At 39.6% G+C, this 22,617-nt stretch overlaps 2 protein-coding genes across 2 annotated transcripts in view; one reads left to right on the forward strand and one right to left on the reverse strand.

The window, feature by feature from the left end:
* zbtb47b (zinc finger and BTB domain containing 47b) overlaps positions 1 to 6,508 on the forward strand; it is a 46,812-nt gene extending 40,304 nt beyond the window's left edge. The window contains exons 3-6 of the mRNA XM_061240642.1: positions 1,132 to 1,279; positions 3,821 to 3,936; positions 4,836 to 4,980; positions 6,102 to 6,508. Coding sequence (XP_061096626.1) covers positions 1,132 to 1,279; positions 3,821 to 3,936; positions 4,836 to 4,980; positions 6,102 to 6,508 — 816 coding nt within the window. The remainder of the gene's footprint in view (positions 1 to 1,131; positions 1,280 to 3,820; positions 3,937 to 4,835; positions 4,981 to 6,101) is intronic.
* A 5,824-nt stretch (positions 6,509 to 12,332) lies between these two features.
* Positions 12,333 to 20,869, reverse strand: klhl40b (kelch-like family member 40b). Its single transcript, XM_061240110.1, has 6 exons — positions 19,632 to 20,869; positions 18,559 to 18,719; positions 17,898 to 18,005; positions 16,603 to 16,788; positions 16,078 to 16,224; positions 12,333 to 15,195 (listed from the first exon to the last, which is right to left on the reverse strand). The coding sequence occupies exons 1-6, from the start codon at positions 20,772 to 20,774 to the stop codon at positions 15,084 to 15,086; spliced, it is 1,857 nt and encodes a 618-aa protein (XP_061096094.1). The 5' UTR covers positions 20,775 to 20,869; the 3' UTR covers positions 12,333 to 15,083.
* Positions 20,870 to 22,617: the final 1,748 nt, after the last annotated feature.

Consider the following 22,617-nt stretch of genomic DNA (forward strand, 5'->3'; position numbering starts at 1 on the left):
AAATATTGTCAACCCTGGAATTGTCTTACAGTTGGCTCTGAAAGTCTTGTGGGGCTCACATTTTTCAGAAACAGTCTGCCAAAGCCATTTTGGTTGCATAGAAAATATTAATGAATAACATTTTCAATACGAGTACAGTTTAACACCTGCAATTAATCAAGAGTATTCAAACATTCTGCCCACTGTGGCTTTAATGCACTACATTATAGAAAACAGCTGGACATTTGCTATGTATTTCTGTTGCCAAATAGTCCCCTTTCAGTCATTCCTCTTTGTAGCATCCAAACTTTTATTTTTAAAGCATCAGTAATGAAATCTGTGGCCTCAAATTACAAAACCCTCAAATACAGAGCTCCCTAGCTGGCTTTACTTTGTCCATTTGTTATGAAATTCCACCAAGCAATGAGAAGGATTTAGCCTAGTTATTTTCTTTCTGCTATAGAACTAATTCAGTTCCTTCATCATTTTAATAGTGATTATAACACATGCAAATTTCATGCAGGATTTATATAATTCTCACAGTAGCTGGAAGCCTGCTTCAACCCTGTCATCTTCTCAAATTGATGGGGTAAATAGTTGATGTAACTTCATGTTTTACACTGTTGCTGGAATAGGTGAGTAATATTGATAGAATTTAAATTTGTTTTTACCTTCTAAAAAGGTTCTATGGTGTTGTTTCTTCCTTGCAAATATCTTTTATCTCAGGTATACCAATGAAAATGTTATTTATTTATAGAATTGCACTTAATGTTTTTTAAATCCTGTCCCTCAATGTTAACGCTATTTTGTCTTAAAGCATATTGTACCCACTTCACTTTGCTTGGCCAGCAGTGCTCCAGTACCTCTGACAGTGTTCTCATTCTCATGCTAATTTGTCTTTGGTTAGGGTAACAAAAACGGATGTACTGTGTTACATGCCTGCAGGAAATTTGGGACAAGACAAATCAGCATTGTGTCAATGCAAGCCAAGTTAGCTTGGCAGTGACATTTTGGAGGTATTCTGAGAAGCAAGTTTGTTTGAGAGTTTGTTATGTCTAGGATTAAAAATTACCTATTGCGTTGGCAACATAATATGAAGTGTACATTTCCTGTCATTTTAGGGTATTTCTTTTCCTTTTCCATTTCTTACAGTGTGTTACCTGTGGCAAAGGCTTCAAGAAGCTATGGTCCCTCCATGAACATAATAAAATAGTCCACGGCTATGCCGAAAAGAAGTTCTCTTGCGAGATCTGTGAGAAAAAGTTCTACACTATGGCTCACGTCAGAAAGCATATGGTCGGTAAGTACAGCACAGATGCAATGGGGATGAAGTTTGAGACTCGGTGTGATATAGGTGAGCTGGTTCTGAGATTTAGATAACAAAACGTAAGGTTTTTTTCACCACTGTCTGTATGAACCCAGCAGTTACCTGATCTCAACTATGCCACAGGGAAGGAAGTCTAGTCAGCCCCTGTGCTAAATCTGTCTAGGTGGAGAGGAAATTGTTCCGTTGTAGCTGAAATCTTAGCTTCCTACAAGATTAGTCTGCACCTCTACTTTCAGTGAGTGATGCTTGTTAGTGTGGCCAATTGAGCAGCAGAATAGGTTTCCGACCTTCAATATGCGTCTGATGATAAATTAATATTTCTGAGGAAAAATCTGAGTATTAATTGTGTCACTGTGTTTTTAAAGTCTGTATGATAGTACTTTAACAGAACTGTGATATTTGCTCATGTATTCCTGAATAATTCTATGAATGTATTTACTGTGATATTATCTTGGTTTGTTATCCTTTGATGAAATATCTCTCCGCTGTGGTAATCCTCTTCTGTATTCATGCTGGCTCTTTCTGCGCAAATTAGTGCCTTGGTATTGTACCATGGGAGATTTTGTATTGAGGTTTTGATGTCTACTGCAAAGATGTCTTAAGGATGAATACCCAGAGAGCAATAACAAACTTGTCGTGTCCTGGAGACTGGCTGTAACTATAAAGGACGTACGTGACAGAAATAGGCTAGGGGAAATACAGTATGTATTGATAATGAGTAGGCAAATATCTTTTGGGAGCTTTTTGTTTAATTCTACTGCAGATTCTGCTGCTTGTACAAGTATGGGGCTCAGTTGCAAAGTTTTCTGTGCGTTTCTTGGAATTAACATTTTCTAATAGCTTTGTATGTATATTAGCTGAATATTAACTTATTTTTGTGCTTTGATGATTTTTCACTTGTACTTCTTGGACTGGGAGTGTTGTATATAGATGGGTGCTCTTGCCCTTGTATTGTAAGTTACTCAGGATAAGGATGCTTGCTAAATTAATGTCTGTTATATAATGAAAGTGGTCAGAATTGTGCTTGGTTTTGTAAGGGAAGTGAAGCTTAGCTGTTATGTATTCAGTTCCCTGAATGTTTAGCTTTGGTGGGAGTGGGCAAGCGTTTCCTGTGTTGGCAAGGAAATCACTTTCGGAACAAAATGCTTAATTTATGTCTTCTGGGTCTGCCTCATAAGCAGAAAAGGGCTGTGATTTCATGCTTTCACCTAGGTTAGGACCTGTTGTCTTGGAATAGTCACTCATTTTGCAGCTCTGTGGTAACTCAATGTTGTGCCTGCATTGTTCTTGTGTATTGTGAAGCCTGAGAAACACAGAATTCACCTTCACACCCAGAAAGAGGTCTCAGAGAAAGCTAGCATAATGTTATTGTGCTAGACACTGGGCTAGAATAGCTGGTTGTTTCCCAGTTGAAACTTCTGAAACGTCTACTTTGAACAGGTAATTTGTGATTATCTTAAGTCACTGGCTTGAAATGAAATGGCTGACATGTTATCTGCAAAATTGACATTTTATCTGCAAAATCAGTCAATGATTGTGATTAAAATCAAAGTGGAGCGTGGACAGTTTGGGAACAGACCTAGCAATACATTTGTGGTTCAGATTCCTGCCACAGAACCCCGAGTCTACTTCCTGTCACTCCAGACCACAGCTTCACATTAATATGATAATGAAAGATCTTCACTATGCAGAGAAGTAAATTGCTATCAGACAGAAATGGGCTTATTCCTCACCAACAATTTTCTTCTAATATGAGCATATGACTGCTTTCTTGGAATAAGATATTTTCAGTTCAGTCATTCATGCATATTGCTGTATTACTCTTTACACCCACCTATAATGAATTTAAACTGCTGGGTGTTTTCTTTGTGTGGTGAAGTTTGCCTTGAATATGGTACCTTTTTAGCTGTTTTTACCGGAAGTTTTTATTCACTGAATTAAATTAGATTTTTTTTTTCCTCTGCAGACTAATTTGGAATTCAGCAAGAAATTGGATTAGATCTAGTCCTAATGATTGGAATTGCCTTGGGTACTGTTAAAAATAGATATACATTTGTTTTCATTCGTTGTTCGCGTCGGGAGAGTATATTGATTTTAGTCCTAAAAGCTACTACAAATCATCCCTGGGAAATAAACTTCACTTCTGAATATTCATAGACTTGTGGGCTCGGACTCACAGCCAAATACCTGCAATTAAAATATGTATTTTACAGTTATTATGAATTACTTTATAATGGTCCATATGTGTAAATAGAAGTAAGTCGACCTGATTATCTTTGTGTAATCCAGGTAAACAAATGTAAGTGTAATGGAGGGAACATATGCAGTGCACTTTCCTCAATATTAGAGGGGCTTACACTTCAAAGACAACAGAGTTTTGATTGCCATGAAATTGGCAAAGGGTCTCCCACATGACAGCACATAAGCTCCAAGCGCGGGTGCCCTCTTGGTCTCCTGAGTCAGGAGCCCCTCTGCGTAATCTGAAGCGCGGTGTCGTTCCATCTGTGTCCCCAGCCCACACCAAGGACATGCCGTTCACATGTGAGACGTGCGGGAAGTCCTTCAAGCGCAGCATGTCCCTGAAGGTACACTCCCTCCAGCATTCCGGAGAGAAGCCCTTCAAGTGCGAGGTGAGAACTGTCCTTCCTTTCTTTACTTTTTCCCCCAAACTCCTCGATGAGCGAGAGAGGTGCACCCAGGAGCCCTAATCGGTATTCCCTCTCTGAACGGCACATACAGTACAGTGGGTGAGTTGCGCTAACCGCGTGGGTCGCGGTGACTGCTTTGCAGAGGTGACACTTAAAGAGAGGCATGAATATGTAAATGTGCGTGTCGGAAGAAAGAGGCACGGACCCCTGGGAGATGCAGATATGCGGGCACACAACAGCCCTCTGTGCGGGCACTGGCCTGGACACTCCAGTGGGATGGTGAAAAAACCCCACAGCAGCAGTTAGTGCAGCCCTCCCCTCTCCCCCCTTGTCTTCTCTCAGTGGCAGCAGACACTACCGATGCACTCAGACAGAAGCATTAGCATATTCATAAACCCCTCATACTATATCATGCCACTGTCCGATATATGTCTCCAGCGCTGGGGTACTGAAAAAGGGATGTACAATTTTCCACATTCATTATTTTTCCTCTTGATATATTATCATGACTTTGCATTTAAAACCATTTACCTTTTTTAACTAGATTTGAAAACTGTGGTTTACTACTTTTGAATGTGGTTTGCTCCTCTCAGGTGTCACAGTGGGGAAACCTCAGCATCTCCATTACTGTTTCTGTTGATAAGTCTTAAATGGTCAGCAATGTCTATGATAAGTCTTAAGTGGTCATCAAAAGTTTAAAAAGGTTTTAATATTCCCATTCTGGGGACCACTGACAATGTTTTTTCACTGCATTTGCATGTGATTTATCCAAAGTGCTCAACTGCTGTGCATTAATGTCTGAAGGAAGAAACGGAAATACAGTAGTGTAAAATGAGAAAGTGGCAATATTGTTGTAACCCAAGTGTGTGGCTGGTTTGCAGAACTGCAGTGAGAGGTTCCAGTATAAGTACCAGCTGCGTTCACACATGAGCATCCATATCGGACACAAGCAGTTCATGTGCCAGTGGTGTGGAAAGGACTTCAACATGAAGCAGTACTTTGACGAGCACATGAAGACACACACCGGTAGGAGCCCCCCACTTCATTGAGTAACCAGGCCTACATTCAGTCAACATTTGTTGCTAACTTTGGCCCCATATTACACCAGGTTGTTCCATATGACTTGTATCTAGATCAGTGTTTCTCAACTCTAGTCGCTGGGACCCACTTGACAGAAAGTTTTTGTTTTAACCAAGAACTCACACACCTGATTTAATGACTGAACCAATAAAACCACAAAAAATGCCCTTCATTAGTTAAATCAGGTGTGTGAGTTCCTGGTTACAACAAAAACCTTTTGGCAAGTAGGTCCCGAGGACTGGAGTTGAGAAACACTAATCTAGATGGTATCCATATTGCAAATATGCCGGATTGAAATCCTATTGCTATTTTGCACGTAAAATGCAAAACCCTGACAGCCCACTTCCTGTTTTTTTCCGCCTCTCACAGAGCAAAGATGATAGCTGCTTCCAAAATAGCATGGCATTTTTCTGTTTCTTAATGGAAGATGCCATATTCAGCAGGCAATGTACAAAAAAGACTGTTGAGATTGAGCAGCATCCCTGGTAGTAGCCGTAGCAAAAACTGTTTGATTTCTGAAATTACTCTTTGTTGCGATTGTGAAGTTACATGTGTTTACAAGTCGCATGACACTATATTTTGGAGGAGTTTCGGTTGTTTTATGTGTCTTCAAGAGATGGATGCATTTGAAGTGGTATAACATCCGGCCTCAATGCGCCCGAACCACCTCCTGTAGTGGTTTAGGCAATAGGATTTGAATTTGTTCGGAATGCATCTTGCATTTACACCTGCATTTTTATGTGGATGATATTATCCGGATATTCTAGACGGGGTCTTTGACTAGCCAATGATGTTACTCACTATCTTAATCTTGTTTAGTCTTTGGTTTGCATATTTCCAAAAACAAAGTCATACCAGGCCAACAGACAAAAACATTTACAAGGCTGAGACAAGAGGTTTACAACAATCTCTTTGCATGTCACCATACTTCTTTTTAAGTGCATCCTGTCCAGTGTACAATCGGGGGATGAGAGCAGCATTGCCAAAATGTTGTCACAATGCACAGAATGAAACTGAAAAGAATATTTTCCACGATATTATCTGGCTGTTCTTCCTCCGCCCTGCAGGGGAGAAGCCGTACATATGTGAGATCTGTGGGAAGAGCTTCACCAGCCGTCCGAACATGAAGCGTCACCGCCGAACGCACACCGGCGAGAAGCCCTACCCTTGTGACATCTGCGGCCAGCGTTTCCGCTTCTCCAACATGCTCAAGGCCCACAAGGAGAAGTGCTTCCGGGTCAGCAACCCCATGATTCCAGAGGTCAACCCGCTGAGCCTCGACCCCGCCACCCCGGCTGGCGACGCGACAGCCAATCAGGTGGCGGTGGGTGAGAGCATGTCCGGTGGCCACTCCCACCACACTGCCCTCTCTCTCCCCTTGTTCCACTCGATGGGGGGGCTTCCTCCACCCACCCAACTGCCCCCGCCCCCTCCCCTTTTCCCAGCAGCAAGGATAAACTCCAACAACAATTAATAATTAATGTCTGCTTTTTATCGTTTGTTTTTTGCAGACTCAAAATGTTGGCATTCTGCTCCCCTCTTACTTCCATGGGACCTAAGACTGCTCAATAACGAACCTTGCCGAGGGTTGGAGTTTACCTCCTCTTGAGAATAATCCCACAGTATGAAATTACTGGTCATACATAGCTATCTTTTTATTCTATAAACCAATATTTCAGAGGATTCTTTTGCGATAGAAAGACATATACCAAGCATATTTCGATAGTTTTTTATTAGATATTGAAATGCTAACACCCCCAATCTGTATAAAAAGCCTGGAAAATGTGTGGTACCGGTCCTTTTACATATTATATTATGTTATGTTCTTGTTTTTGTATCTCTTCCCTGGATATCCATAATCTACAGGAAATTGCCACAAAAACAGTTTGTTCTCATATTTCTACAATAATTCTTGCTTGCCTCTTCCATACTAAACCTACAATAATTATGGAAAGGGGATGGACCATGTTGGTCGTTTGTTTGAATGCGTGAACATTATTGAACATCATTACAAATCAATTGCCTGCTGGGGACTTTCATGTCATGAGTATTTTTTTGTACGTCTCTTGGACAGAATTCTCACGGACTACTGGAGTGAGGTCCATTAAGGTGCAAGAGTGTCCCAGGGAACTTAAGCCAACTCCCTACTTTTATTACTTTGCCTGATGTCCCTGAAAAAAATATACTTGGCCTTTGTCTGGTTGTGGGAATGCTTCTGCATAGCAGTCGTGAAACGGCCATAGTGGGTTTGTGTAGTGTAGTCAAAGGCCATGTATGTTCTGAACTTTGTGGCTGCCGGAGCTACAACGATTCCTTAAGCAAGTGCTAACGGTGGTTTTCTGAACAAATTAACAGCGTGATAGGACACAAGGTGTCTCGTTTTGTTATTTTAGTTTATTGAAAATGTAGCAATGTCATTGTTTTTGTATTTCATTGTTCTGCTTTGGTTCTTTTTAATGATCCAGCGATAACCAAATGCTAATCTTTCTTAGAATACATTTGTATTGCATTGCAATAACCAAATCCCGTGAGCTCCCCTGCTAGGCCATTGTTATACAGCCTTTAGAGTATATTCTGAAGCTTTTATACCCCCTTGTGATATTTACAATGTGCTCTAATTGTGTCTTTCTTTTTAGTGAGGTTTTTGTGTAATATTAGGCATGTGATGCCACTTTAAAGGCTTTTGAAAAGTTAGGTTAAGAACACTGTGCAACACCCAGATAGCCCAAGATATAGGATGTGGTTCCATTTAGCAGAAAATATATCTAAAGAACACTGATTCATATGACCTCCCGTTCAATAAGTATTAAAATCATTTAACCACACCTTTTGGGCCTGAAAGCATAGGGGCGGACACAAAGTGCATTGAGTGTACAGTTGGGAGTATTTGCTTATGTTAAGCAATTTAGTTGTTTTTGCTCTGTTTTGTAGTAACATGACACTTTCTGATTTGTTTTGTTCTGCCCACTTAAGTGGAAAATTCTCATTTTGTATTGAAGCCATTACCATGCCATTCAGATTCACTAGATCTATAATATACTTTATATAGTTATTATTGTTCCTCATTTTGACAGTTTTGGATCATCTTCGGTCCCATTTTAAATGGACAAAAAAAATTACCATATAAATTATTTGAGGATCTTCTCCAAAAATGTTTTTTCCCTGCACATTTTAAAGCAATTCCCCTTTTCAGAGGTAGATGATAATCAGCCCTTACTGTTTAATAGACTTAATGGAGTCAAATTTTCAACAACTTGCTGCCCCTGATAAGATAACAAGATAAGTTACAGTGTTATTTGTATGGTCTAGCAAAAAATATATTTTGAATGGAAGCTATTGTTGTGACCTGAATTATGATACTGTATATCATATTCAGAAGACCATGAGGTCAACTAACAGTGATAGGAATTACAGTTAATTAGTTACCAAAAAGTGGCACCAGCATTGCTACATGAGCTACTAGGGAGTGGAACAGACCTGTGGAACTAATTTTTGTTTTGTATATTTGATTTAATCAAAATCTGTCTTCATCAACTGCAGAATAGGTTTTTAATATATTATTGGTTCTATTGAATATGACAATGCAGAAAATATGGAATCAGAGAATGGCCACATGGCCAGAAAAGAAAAATCATTCAAGCTGAGAAATGTATTATTGTTCTATATCTCCCAAGTTAAGGTCAAGCACCTTTAATTGTCTGAGTTTTGGGGGAAGAGTGCAATCTCATTATTGTTTTTGGCTAGTCATGCACTTGTGTGATAACCTTAATTTCATTGTTCAAATGACGCTTTATACTATAAAAATTAATCTCAAAATAGTTTTACTTGGCTGCAGTTGAATCACCATAGATTTAATGAGAAGTCACTGTTGGAATACTTTAAAGTACATCTTACTTATTTGAGGCTGTGACAAAAACAAACCTCTGTAGTTCTATATCATCAATATATAAATATAGTTTGACAGTTAATACAAGGTTTATTCCTAGCCCTTTTTAGTATGAGATCAAAATATGTTGTTTACAGTCTCTTTGAAAGAAAAGGGAATGGTGGTGGTAGTGGTTAGTATTAATGAAAGATGTGGAAAGTTGTGAAGATTTATTTTATCTGTAAAACGCTGTAATATGTTTTAGTAGGTTTTCACGTTGCTTAAGCACCTTATAATAGTAATAATGATGTAATTGTATAACAAGAAACCCAACTATGTATGTAAAGTGTGATAAAGCTGAATCACAAAGCTGAGGTAGCAGTAACCTGGCTGTGGACTGAAACCAAAAGATAGGTACAGTACTTTTTTTTTTCTTTCAAATTCTTGTTTGTATTTACATTGGCCTGTACCTTTAAATGTTGCATTCCCTGATTGGCTGCAGTTGTGCATGGTCCACATTGGGAAAGACCTGTAGCGGGGCACTGGCAGCTGTATTTTTTATAAACTTCTTGAATCTACTGTCCCATTGGCAGATGCACATGTCAATCAAAAGGTGAATAAGTGTTTGGTGGGCTCCACAACACTCTTCTGGGAGTGGCTGCACTTTAACTATGGAGTGACACTGCTGCCTTGTATTTTAAAATAAAGAATAACTTCACTGCACTGCAGGGCAGTAGTGATGGGAATGAACTTGGCCTGTGGAAGTATAATGCCTCAGTACCCTACATAGTATAACTACATGAATAAAATGTAAAATAAGTTAAAGTAAATTACACTTGGTATGCTAATTAGTTGTTGCTCCTTTTTGGAAGGCCTTACCCAAGCTTGTATTAATGTTCTTTATCCTTGATCCTCAAGTTATAAACGATTTAGGATTGTCGCCTCTCAAGTCTAGCACTTTTAACTAAGATCAAACTAAATAATGATATACAGACACATTTAGACCAGAAATGTGCTGAAATGATCCTAAGCAATACATCAAGAAAATGGGTTTTCATACATTTTTGTGTAAAGTCACACAGTATTGTCTTGACATTGTAAAATGATGCTAAGGATAACATATTTATTTTATTGATAACTGGTTTAGGTAAAATTGCTAATTCTTATGCTCCAGGGTCAGGGAGAATGGTTGGCTAATTGTAACTATTCTTAGATGGTGCTTCTTTGTTTTGGCTTGCCTTAAGTGATGAAAGTCTAATGGCAACGCTACATGTTTTGATGGTCGCCGTGTTGTAAGATACTAATAATGAATGGTAATGCTATTTAAATTGTCACAGAATGAGGAATTTGTGCTTATGTGGTTTTGTAATCATTTGAGAATCCCAAAAACTATTCTTAGTCTACACTGTGCTCATTGGATTTTCTCACCTTGGGAAGATGATTTCCACCAAAAGAGGAAAAGGAAGAGTTAGGTCAAATTATTTCCGGTGCCATGATGTCTTTTGCCATTACGTTCATGGGAGATAAAAAAATCTTCAAAAGTTTTGAAGTTTTAATTGTGTATGCTATATCTAATAATAATAGTATTAGCATTGCTTAGCTGAGACTGCTCTGTAATCATTTATGAAGCACTGTGCAGTTAATCAATTTGTCAGAGTGTCATGCAGCAGAGCAGCTCAGATTGCAGAGTCTGAAGGTTGAGAATGAGGAGAATAATATTGCAGTTATTCCTGGACTCAAGTCTGATGGGAAGACGTTTCTGATACTGCAAATATGTTGGTAGGTTATCTAGGTTATTTCCACTCATTTACCAATAGATGCTTTGGTTTATCCAATCTCAAACAAGGACGATCAGTCACGGTTCTAGCAAAACACTAGACTAGACTTCAGACACCAATCACGTTGTGCTGCAACACTGAGGGTAATGCAAAGCTGTTCATGAATTTTAGTAATGTTGTCAGCCGGAAGCAGTCAATCATCATTGTTTGAAATCAGCTGATTATAACACTTCTCACAGCAGATATAAAATCCGTATTTAAAACATAGATAGCTTTAAGTAAAATGAATTCAAGTTGTAATCTTGTACGTCAATTCAAAAGGTTCACCTTCAACCAGGGGGATTACTGTGGGCGGTATAGTGTGGGCCTATTAATGCTTAAGCTGCACCCTGCCTGAGTATTGGTATTATGGGATATCCTCATTGTATTCAAGTGGCAAAGGTAGTTTAACTATTTGGTTAAGCTTTGAGGTTATTATTGAGGAACAAAGCACTTGACACTTGCTTGTTGCGCATCATTTTTAAAGGTGTAACAAAAGCAAGCCTTTTATTATTCTTAAGCACTTTGTAGAAATGGATGGTGTTGGTTGGAGATAAGCTAGTGAAGTCAGGTTTTGATGTTTGAAGAAATCAATACATGTACAAATGTATCAATACATGTTTATACAATACATGTAAAAGTCAAAGTAAAAAAAGTAATGTGGGATATTGGATACAGATTGAATATCATATTTATGAGTGCTGTTTCATAGCCGAGGGCCAAATGATGAAGGCTACAGTCAAAGTATCACTATTGCTCTTTCTGACATTCTGTCATTGTTTCAGACACTTTCTTCCTTAAAGATGAATTTGTTAAATACAAATGTTGCTGGCTAGAATAAGCTATGGGTGCCTAAAACAAGATGACAGTGTGAACTGTGTAGTACAGGTGTCTGCGTCCTGTGTCGCAGAGGGCTGTAGGGTCTGTTCAATTTTGTTTCATCTTCAAATCCGCAACCGATTCAGACCAAGTTAGGTGAGTTACCGTAATTGTTTACCCTCATGCTCTCCAGGACCTCCAGGATTCCAGACCCCTTGCTTATTTAGTGCATTGTGATGTTTTTTGTTTTTTTGTATTTTTTCCCCAAAGGAAAGTAGAATTCTTACCATGGGTTTTGCTGCTAGGGGGACTGTTGCCCCAAATGAAAGACTTTTGTGGCCTTCATACCTAGACCAAAATATATCTAAAGGTAGACTCAGTTGATGAGTCGGTCTATGGAAAAGCTGAGTGTGTACATACTGTAAAAGGTTATACATTAGAAAATAATGGCTACAAAAGATAAGAAATATATGTGAGTAGCAAGCCAAGGAATTATTTGAATGGAGAAATGTGTGCACTGCATTTGTTTGGGTTCATTGTTTGTTTCAAATTACATTTTTATGTGCAGTCGGTAAAGTACCAAGTCTGTGAAGGAGGAAGTTACAAATTAAATGAATGTTAGAATACTAAAAGATGTAGTATTATGGGTTACTGCACATTAATTGAAGGGCAGTGGTCTTTTCAGTGTTACAGTGTTCCATTGGGAAAGGGAAATGTCCGTTCATTGCATAGTTTTCAGTGCTACTGAATAAAACCCAAACAAATCTGTAGTTTTGCTAGGACTAAACGGTTTCCATGCTAGGTTCTGATCTTAACCACCTTTCCCTCCCAATCCAGATTTAGGAAGCCAATTCTGTGTCAATCTTTTTGAATGCTGATTCAGTAATTTACTATGTAAACACAATGTCTTAGTTAACTCCTGTGTACATACTAGATTACATGTAGACAGTAGCTGTTGTGGTTATCTAAACAGAAATGTAAAAATAATACAAGGACAATTATGTCTAGAGGTGCTAATACTATTAGTCTATATTCCATGTCATTTATTGTATTGGCAAGTGTATATTGTCTGTAACACGGGAAAGAGAAAAAAAACAATAATTTCCATATTAAATTCTATAGATCTATATTATTCCAACGAGATTGCTTCCTGTGGTTATTTGCTGCCTATAACATTTTGTATGTTTTGCTGATATTTAATTCATTGTTCTTGTTCTTCAGTCTTTTTTAGAGCCTTGGAGTGCATTGTGTTTATAGAGACACACACAGCTTTATAGAGAACCCAATAAGGCATGTGTTTTTAAGGACTTCGACCATTCTTCAATTCAATCCTATCTTTCCTAAAATCTCCAGCCACAAGTTTTCCGCTGTGTCTGTAGGAATAATTATTTATATTATTAAAATAATAATATTTTCATACAATTTTGTAACCTATAAACTTCTGTGTGGGCAGTTTTATAATGGAGTCCACAGCACCATTAACAGCAGGAAAGCTACATTGCACACTATGCCTCCAGAACCCTCAATCTCGCTCCTCCAACTTCTTACTTAATGTTGGAATGCAGACAGTTTTAAACTGTACACTGTTTTAAAGTGTACAGTCAACATTCCTCACAAGAGACAAAGGGGCTTGCTTTCCCAGGACTGACATGCAGTATGAGCCCCTTGGTTTCAGTCGTGTCTCCTCCTAATTAACTGTTCTTGGTATGCAGTGTGCCTGCAGCACTCCTCGAGGGCTGGCAAAGGACGTGGTCGTGGCAGAGGTCTGGATAAATTCGGACAAAGGGCTGCTGTGCTTGCGGGAATTGAGGACTGAACTTTGTACTTGGATTTAAAAACCTGCAGTGCAACTTTTTGACAACTTGTAATACTGCTTTTTTTCCACATTTTGTGGTTCTCTCCACCAATTAGTGGCTGTCACAAAATATTTCAGAGAACCACTCATTTTAAAAGTTAACAAAATAATAATTGAGGATATGTCTGTGTAAGGGACATACTCCATGATTCTTCTAATAATTCTGGTATTGATATTTTGGAGAGATATTCAGAATATTTATATATTTAGACTATGTTTGACCTTAGATATTCCAGACGTCAATTATTTAAATACTTCTAATCAAAATTCATATCCTTTCTTTGAACATCTTTAATAAGTAATTACTGTTTCACTGTCCTTATTCATATGACTGTGGAATTATAATAATGATCAAAAGCCCTGTTGGATTTTATAAAGTGGGTAGAGGTTGTTTATATTGCAGAAACAGCTGCACAAACAAAACTAGAATGATTACCTCACGTGGGGAAAAAAAACACGAGTCTGAATATACCAGTATTGCTCACTCTCCAGGGCAGTAAGTCACCAGTTTGCCCCATAAAATTTTCAATTATAAAAAAACAACAACGGGGGATTGTCTGAGGCCGGTACAGAGGGAAAGGCAAGGTGATTTACACATGTCTCTGCATTTATGGGCACTCGGGCATAATAAATATGCAAAGTCAAGCATGTTTGTTCTTTTGATCACTTGGGGGAAAATGTCTAGTTTATTAATGGCAAAATGAAACGTGGCTGCTGTAAACATGTCTTGATTTGTTGTCTACTCCAGAAGATCATCCAAGGTGAAAAACATTGAGTTCTGGCTCCCTCTGTTGAATCATTAATGGATCGGCATGGTTGGATTAATTCATACAGCCTAATAAATTGCAGTGCGATGTTGTTGCACAGATCAAGGGTCTTTATAGCTCTTTAGTTTTATTTGCCAAAGAAAACACAATTTTACAAATAGAAGCTTACTTTTACGTAACATTTGAAAAAGGTTTTGGGTGAGGTCTCTTGCCTCCGTAAATACTGTTCCCTCTCATCTTACCTACATCTTAGGACTGTGATAAGATGTAGGTATGTGAACACAATCATTTTACTGTCTCTTGGGCCTTCTGCTGTGGGCCACTTTTGCTGTTCATGTGTTGCCCACAAAATATTCTTGTAATTATCTAAGACACCATGGGGTCACTTTCACAGTTTATATGATAAAAAAAGTTATTTGATGAGGATTGGACTGGTTAGCAAGAATTAATTATGAAAGTAAATCATAACTGCAAGTTATCATAATACCAAACCTTTTTACAAACCTCATTGTTATGGTTTGGAAGCTGAGCTGATGATTAAAGAGTTCTGGAACATTCCATTATCAATCAACATCCATTTTCAATGCTAACTAAAAAATTATATGCGGTCACACACACATTCATTCTGGACAGCACATACAGGCCTGGAATCCTATTCCAGCAATAAGTTCTGCCCAACTCCACTATATAGTTTAATATGCTGTAGTACAGCTGTACAGTAAGTTCAACTGACAGCCAAATGGTGAAGTTACTGCTTCAAATTCGCCTTTGTGTATTTTTTAGTTCGGGTTGTTCTCATGGGGATGATATGACATATATTTCCTGTCTGAGAACTGAAGAAGACTCGATTCTTCTGCTCTGGTGGCACCACAGAGTGGGCAGGTTACTTGCACCTGGTCTTCTCCACCTACAGGGTGCTGTGATGTTTACATCTTGGTAAGATGCAGCGTATTTAGACGTACACCCAGGATGGTGGCACCCGATGCGTAGCGGATGTCCCTTAGAATACCAATCCACTTCCTCTCCGCCTCATCATATCTGTGGAGCATACATTGTATTGTACAGTTGTCATTTCTACTTTTTCTCTTAGCATAAGTAATATAGTGAGTGGTTGTCATGTGAAACAGCTGCGAAACCTCATTGCTGTTTTACAGTCAGCCATTAAGTTGTGTATCTATACTTAGGCTGGGTGTTTGTTCATGGAAATTTCTGTGATTCCCTCTGTTTCTAGTGCTTTCCGTCAACTTTGACATAGTCAACATTGTTATTTGTAGGCTATAGGCCTATGTGTTTTCACAATATTACCAAATGCTGGGAGAAACAGAACAATGTACAGATTCTAGAATGCACCGGGATCAAGATTCCCATCCTTGCTACTTGTAATTACAAATATTTTTGATGGCCCATAAACAGTATTGATGCCCAGCACTTGTTGCTCTTGAAGCACTTGTTACTCTTGAGAATATGTTATTTAAATTATTTCCCACTGCTTCACATCTATTAAGATCTATTCATTAATTTCCTAAATTAAAGTAAAAAAAAATAATAATAATAATAATTCTTCCTCATTTTCAACATGCCATGACCGCTCCACAACTTCAGTCAATATTTTCCAGGACAAACACCCAGCCTTATCTGTAATCCCCTCACACTTCAGGATTCATGTATTGTATCTCATCATGACTGATGATAAACTCAGTTTGAAGCATTTTAAGCATTTGGATGAAAGTGAAACTAATACATTTTTAAACAGAAATTATGTGAAACTGCTATATTTTCTGCCTGCCATGCAGCCTCTCCCATGCCCCATTGTCTATATGATGCTTTTGTATTTTGGAAATTTGAGATGTATGAACATAGATCATGTAACTGGATATGATTCAACACCAGGACCCTAACACCAGCAGAAACAGGACTCACCTCCAGATGTCAGTCATCTCCTTGGGGGTGAATTCCTCATTTTCACTGGGCATCATAGCGAACCCCCCAATGGCGTATAGGGAGCCAGCCGTGGAGACCAGGCTGATGGAGCTTCGCTCTTGAGGGAACTCCAGAAACTCAGACCACCTGAATTGCATAGAACCACAGTCCTTTAAACTAGACCATCCATGAAGGTTTCAATGTATCAAGTGGTTTTTCACAAATTAATTACAGATTCTACTGTTTAATTATCAAATTATTATCAAATGAAAATAGGTATAGATATCTGTGTTGTTCCATGTAAACAATTTTGAGACTGTGCTTGTATATTGCATTGATGGTTTTGTTATTTTCATGAATAGTCTAAAATGGCAGTTAATGAGAACATTTAAATACAAGATATATTAGATGCTACAAATAACATTTCAAATACTCATATGTCTTCACAGTAATGTGTGACTCTACCCTTGGCTCTGTTAAGCAGCTAAACTCCAGTGACCATGCTTGCTATTTACTGATGCTCACTTGTTGTTGGCTATGTCATAGACTTCCACGGTGTTGGTGAGTCCTGTGTCCGTGACTCCAGCCACCACGTAGATCTTGTCTTGGTGGACTGTCACACCAAATAGAGAGCGGGCGATCTTTAATGGGGCCAGCTCCTTCCACTCAAACGTCTTTGGGTCGTAAACACACGTCTTCTCTATGCACTCTCTGCACAGAACAGATGACAGACTTTGGTAAACATTTTAGAATAAACAACTTAGTTTTAAAGAAATTTTATTTGTTCGGGTTTCACCACATTTTACCTAAATTGGTGTTCTGTAGAACATTTCATTTCTAAAATGTCACTGTCAGTCTGGGACAGCATAGACCAGCCTGTGTTTGCAGTGCTGTCTTCTACCAATCACCTCTTCCTTTCACTGTGCAGTGCACCAGCTGAGCTTTACATTGAATAGATTTAATTCATTGACAGCTGATGTTGACAGACTCCTGGCGGGCTACGGACACCGGAGTTTCTCTTGTGTGATGAAGGGAGGAAAGATTGCTTACTGAAACCCTCCTTCCCTGAGAGGAAATATCCAAAATTACTTTCACTATGTACTAGAACAGGGGTGTCAAACTGAATTCCCAGGGGGCCACAGTGTCTGTGGGTTTTTGTGGTTTCCTTTCAATCAGCTGCCAATTAAGGCCTTGAGAACAAGGTCTGTGGATACTTTAACCAATCAATGACTTGAATGAACCACGGGTGCCCAGAACACCCCAAAAACCAGCAGACACTGAGGCCCTCTAGGACTGGAGTTTGACACCTGTGTACTAGAAGACGCTTTACCCATGAACCCTGTATCTTGTGGTGTGGTGATTTTATACCTCATGCATGGAACTGCACAGAATGCGCATAAAACTGGAATTATGTATGCATGCATGCAAGGGCAAAGGAGGTCCTTTTCATCTGTACTTCCATTATCCATGCTCTAAATGTCTATATTTGAAAAGCTGAATGAGAGTTTCACCCCATTTTCTACAGACACCATGCTGTGCCTCCAACTGTGTGTCAGCTCTTACTGACAGATGCATCTCCCCATTTAAAAGCCAATGCATCTGTTACTGATATCTCCATTATCCAGCCATTGTCCACCCATCATGCATTATGTAACTACTTTGTACATCCTAATTCTCCTTGGCATAATTCTAAAAGCTATTCCGTAAGGATTTCTCTATAATAAACCGCGGCTCTTTAGAACTATACATGAAGCAATGTGGATTGGTTGAACAGCGCAGTTTAAAATACATTGTATTGCAAGACCACATGAGAGACTTACTTGTCTTCACTCTTTCCTCCCATTATATAGATGAGTCCGTTATGAGACACAGTTCCATGACCATAAACTGCGAAGTCAAGTGGATTTGCCTCCTCCCATTTGAAAGTCCTGTAAGTTGAGATATACACACCGAACATGAATGAATTGTCTTTTCACAATCAGTAAAAAAAAAATATGAAAAAAGGTTTACAAAGAGGTTGGTGGGAGCTGGGCCAGCTTTTTCTGTTCTGTTTTTCTGTTACACTTGGGGCTCATTCCAATTGATTATTTTATCCTTCCCTGTCCCCTTGTTCTTTGCCTCACCTGGGACTCAATAGAGGTCCACCAACTTGAAGGAAATTCCAGTCCATCTAATGTTCCTTCAAGAAACTAGGAGACCAGCTACCAGATTGACATAGTTTGACCAGCTGAAGCTATGGTTTGAAACAGCTGCAGCTAACAGCTCAGACAAGCTACCAGCACTAGCTGGTTAACCAGCTCATACCCAGCTCAACCAACTTCTGACCAGCTTAGCAATGCTGGTTGGCCAGCTCATACCCAGCCAGACAATATTGTGACCAGCTTGACCAGCTCAATTTTCAAGCTGGTCAGGCTAGCATAGCTGGATATTACAGCAGGGCAGTGCACCCTGTGTCTGGGGTCTCATTTAGTGGTCACTCACTGTCTGTCATAGACCATCACTGTGTCCAGGATGCGCTCTTCTTCCTTCAGCTCCTTGCCTCCGATAACAAAGATGGCATTCTCTGCCTCTCCCAGCCCAAAGAGGCATCGCGGGGATGGAAGAGGAGGCATACCCAACCAGTCTGCACCCATGGGGTCAAACTGTGGATGGACGAGACTCCATCAGGGAAAACAAGAACTGTCTGAAAACAAGCCTAGCTCTGGGGTTGAAAGTTAAATGAATGCATGCATTCAGCTGAACCCTGGCAAACAGATGAAGTCAAATATGAATCAGTATGCAATACCTTTCAAACAAACTATTTTATATATATCCTTGTATATACATCATATATCATTATTATTACAATTCCCCTTTTCCACTCCTTTTCAATCCATTTTGCTTCGCCCTGTGTATCTGAAACCAAAATGTTGTACTCTAGATGCTCTCTGTGTAACAGTTGTAAATACAATATGTTGGTAAAATATATTATTGGGCCTAAGAAACTGGGAAATGTTGTTCAAAACTGATATTTGGCAAAAAAATAAAATAAAGGGTCTGAAAATAAATCTTTGCAACACTGGATCTCACAGTCTGCATGTGAAAAGAAACATACACTCATTAGCAAACACTCATTACTCATATAGCCCAATACACTCATTTGCGAACCTCTGACTATTTTCACACTATTGACTACAACATTATTACTCATTGATGACACCCTCTAGCACGTGGGCACCACTATAGCATACCCACGGTCATACTTGTTTAATGACATAGCCTGGTCTTAAATACATGCTGTGTCACTATAAGGAACATTAGGCACTTGTGGAGTGCTGGCTATGCCATAGAATTCCATTAAAATTGAACTTTGAAGTGAATACGATTTATACAGATAATATGTATATGTGATTATTCAAAGGTTTTTTGAACATATTAGGCGTTGTTGGACAGAAACTACTCTTTTTGTCCCTTTTAAAAATTGTGAAAAATAAGCACATAATGTGTATATGTAGCTTTGATCAAACAAAATAGTACATGCCAATAGATTAAATTAAAGGTTTTTCATGGCTTACCTGTAAAAAGTAGGAGCTGAGAGGCTCTTCTTTGCTCTGTTCATTGTAGAAAAGTCCCCCTGCCACAAAGATCTGATTCTCCTTAGTGACCATGCTGCAGTGGTTTTTAGGAACCTGGCTGGACAAAGATGCCACAAAACAATCATTCGCTGTGGGGTCATAAGCCACCGCCCCTGTGTCACTGATCATGAATATGAGGTCTCTGAGGAACATTCCAAAACGCAGGTTGTCATTCAGGATTCCTGGAAGCAAGCCTTCCTTCTCTTCCTCCTCTTCTTCTTCCTCACCCATTTCTCCACCATTCTCTGTTTTCTTGCCCTCTGCCTTCTTACTGGTGGTTTTCTTGACTTCGGGAAGCTTTCCACTGTAAGCATCTCTTACTAGCTGTAAGTTGTCTGCCATCGCCGGGTTGGACTGTATCCACTCATGGTTTTCCACCTTGTTTGTGAAATATTCCTCGGAGATCAGGCGGAAGCGGACACACTCCAGCAGGCCTGGAAGTTCCTTGAGCCGGCCAGCCTTGTCATTGGCAACCCACTTCAGCAGCGATTCAAAGACCAGGTCTTCATTCTCTACATTGAGGGTGTCAGACGCGAGAATGGCCGCTAGCTCGCTCGAGCTCAAGTCGAGGAAGTCCTGGTCCAGCATTATCAGCTGGAAGCGGTTGCAGATGAAGTTCCTGGCAGCGATGGCCAGTCGGGGACAGTTCAGCATCAGACCCAGCCTGAAAATCGCCACGCAATTGCTGAGGCTCAGCCTCTTCTGCAGGAAGGACACACAGACAGTAAAGATGGAGGGGATCTGCAACAAGTTGGCTACCGTGAAGATGTCCTGCACATTCTGCTCTGTCACAACAATACTGGATGTGTAGATGTACTTGATGATGAGCTCCATGATATCTGGCTCCACTTCTTCTAGGACGATCTCCCGCTTTTTGAACTCCTCCCGGTCTGACTTGAACATGGTTCTGAAGAAGGCGCTACAGGCGGCCAGCACCAGTCGGTGGCAGGGGAACTCCTTGTCTTTAATCTTGAGGACACAGTCCACAAATGTATCACTCTCCAAGAGGTCATATAGCCCGTCCTGCAGCAGGGTCTGCTGGTACAGCCGGGGCTCTTCCATGGGATCTATAGGCAAAGCCATCTTTTACCGAACCTAGAAAAGGGTAGGCTTCCCGGTCACCTCTGTGCAGTAGTGTAGCAGTGCTGTCTCATTCAAAGCCTAGCTCAGAAGAAATAGTCAGGACTGCTGACTTCCTCAGCTGTTTCAACCCTTCAAACTCCAACAGGAGGTGTATTTATAGACTGGGCCCCCACAAAGCTGAGGAATCCACATGGTACATGTGAAATCTGATCCCCAGTAGTCTGTCCCAGGCAGCAGCTGACAAGCTGTCTCCTGGCTAAACAAAATTGGTCTGGCAGCACATAGCTTCACACACTGAGATCACCATTTAACAGGAATGTGCCCCCTAGTGGGGCTCTGAGTCAATGCAACCTTTTCAATGAGATCATCACCCATTAGAAGGTCCCTTCGTGAGCCCTGAGTCAAAAGAGCAAGACCTTCTCTATTACACCACTGTCCACTGGTGGGGCTGTGCATCACCTCTTCCACTTGTCACATAGACCTAACAGTATGAGCTTACCTGTCTGTGTGTAAATATGTCATCAAGATGTTGAGTAGAACATGTTCAAAAAAAATTCCCCTTTTGACTCAATGAGCAATGACAAATTTTTTCCTGAACATTTCATTCCAGTTTAAAAAAAAAAGTAATTTAGCTACATTTTTGAAAGAGCAAGGATAGAAATGCTGATTTCATGCTTTAATTAACTGGATTTGTTCATGAAATTAAATACTCGATTTTGCTAGCCTTAAAATAATACATGAAAAAACTGTATCAAAATAAATCAGAAAATCCTAAATGTTTATCTATCCGTAGAAGTATTGAAAGGACAGAATTATAGTTAGAAATGACTTCTTGTGCTGCACATTATTCATACATTGTCGCTTTCATCAAGCGTATTTCCACACTAAAAGTGGAACTGAGTAATGCCACATCAGCCTTAATATGAATGTACAACTGTTTATAAAGATGAGAGGAATCTAAAAGTTGGTTTATTCATATTCATTACCTTATGACCTTCCGGGAGCTAATCTAAGCCACCTAGTCAGAGAGGGAGTATTCCATGCTCTTTTCCCTCTGACAGAGAGAGTCATTACAAAAGATAATCTCTCTGCCAATAACAACAGCGCTGCCAAACAGTCCTGACTGTTTCTGTTTCCAAAATAAAACTAAACCCTTTACTTTTGTTGAAGGACCTGGAGATCTTGATACATGCTTTTTATTACTTTTATTACTTTTGCTATTATCTGTATGTTGGACTGAATTAGGAATTAGTCTTGTCTGTCTGCAGTTAGTTCAAATTGCAGCTGCTAGGCTTGCCAGTGTCAAGAAGAGAGATCACATCACACCTGTACTGGCCTATTTTCACTGTCGACCAGTTAAATAAGAGTTGAATTTAAGGTGTTACTATTTGATACTATAAGCCCTACATGGATTGGCCCCTTGCTATAATTCTGAACTCCTTTGCCCCCTGTCCACCTCCAGGTCTCTTAGATCCTCTGACAAATTGCTCTTGTGTATTTCAAGATCACGTTTAAAAACAAAGGTTGATCTTGATTTCTCCATTGCTGCTCCGAGGTTGTGGAATAGCCTTCGTCTGAGTATCAGGTTCTCCCCCTTCATTGATACTTTTAAATCTGGTTTTAAGACCCAGCTCTTCTCATTAGCCTATGAATCTGTATAAAGGTTTTGGCTAGTGATGTGCAATTTGGTGTAAGCCAATTTTACTTTGTTTTATGCATCTTATTTTAACTCTGTACAGCACCCTGGTCTACACGCTATTGTTTTAAATGTACTTTTCCTTCTATCTATCCTTTCCGTCACTGTCATTAGAAGCCAGGACTATTGTCTAACCATGTACATGTA

The sequence above is a fragment of the Conger conger genome, chromosome 4 (genome assembly GCF_963514075.1).
Source record: "Conger conger chromosome 4, fConCon1.1, whole genome shotgun sequence".
NCBI classification, from domain to species: Eukaryota; Metazoa; Chordata; class Actinopteri; order Anguilliformes; family Congridae; genus Conger; species Conger conger.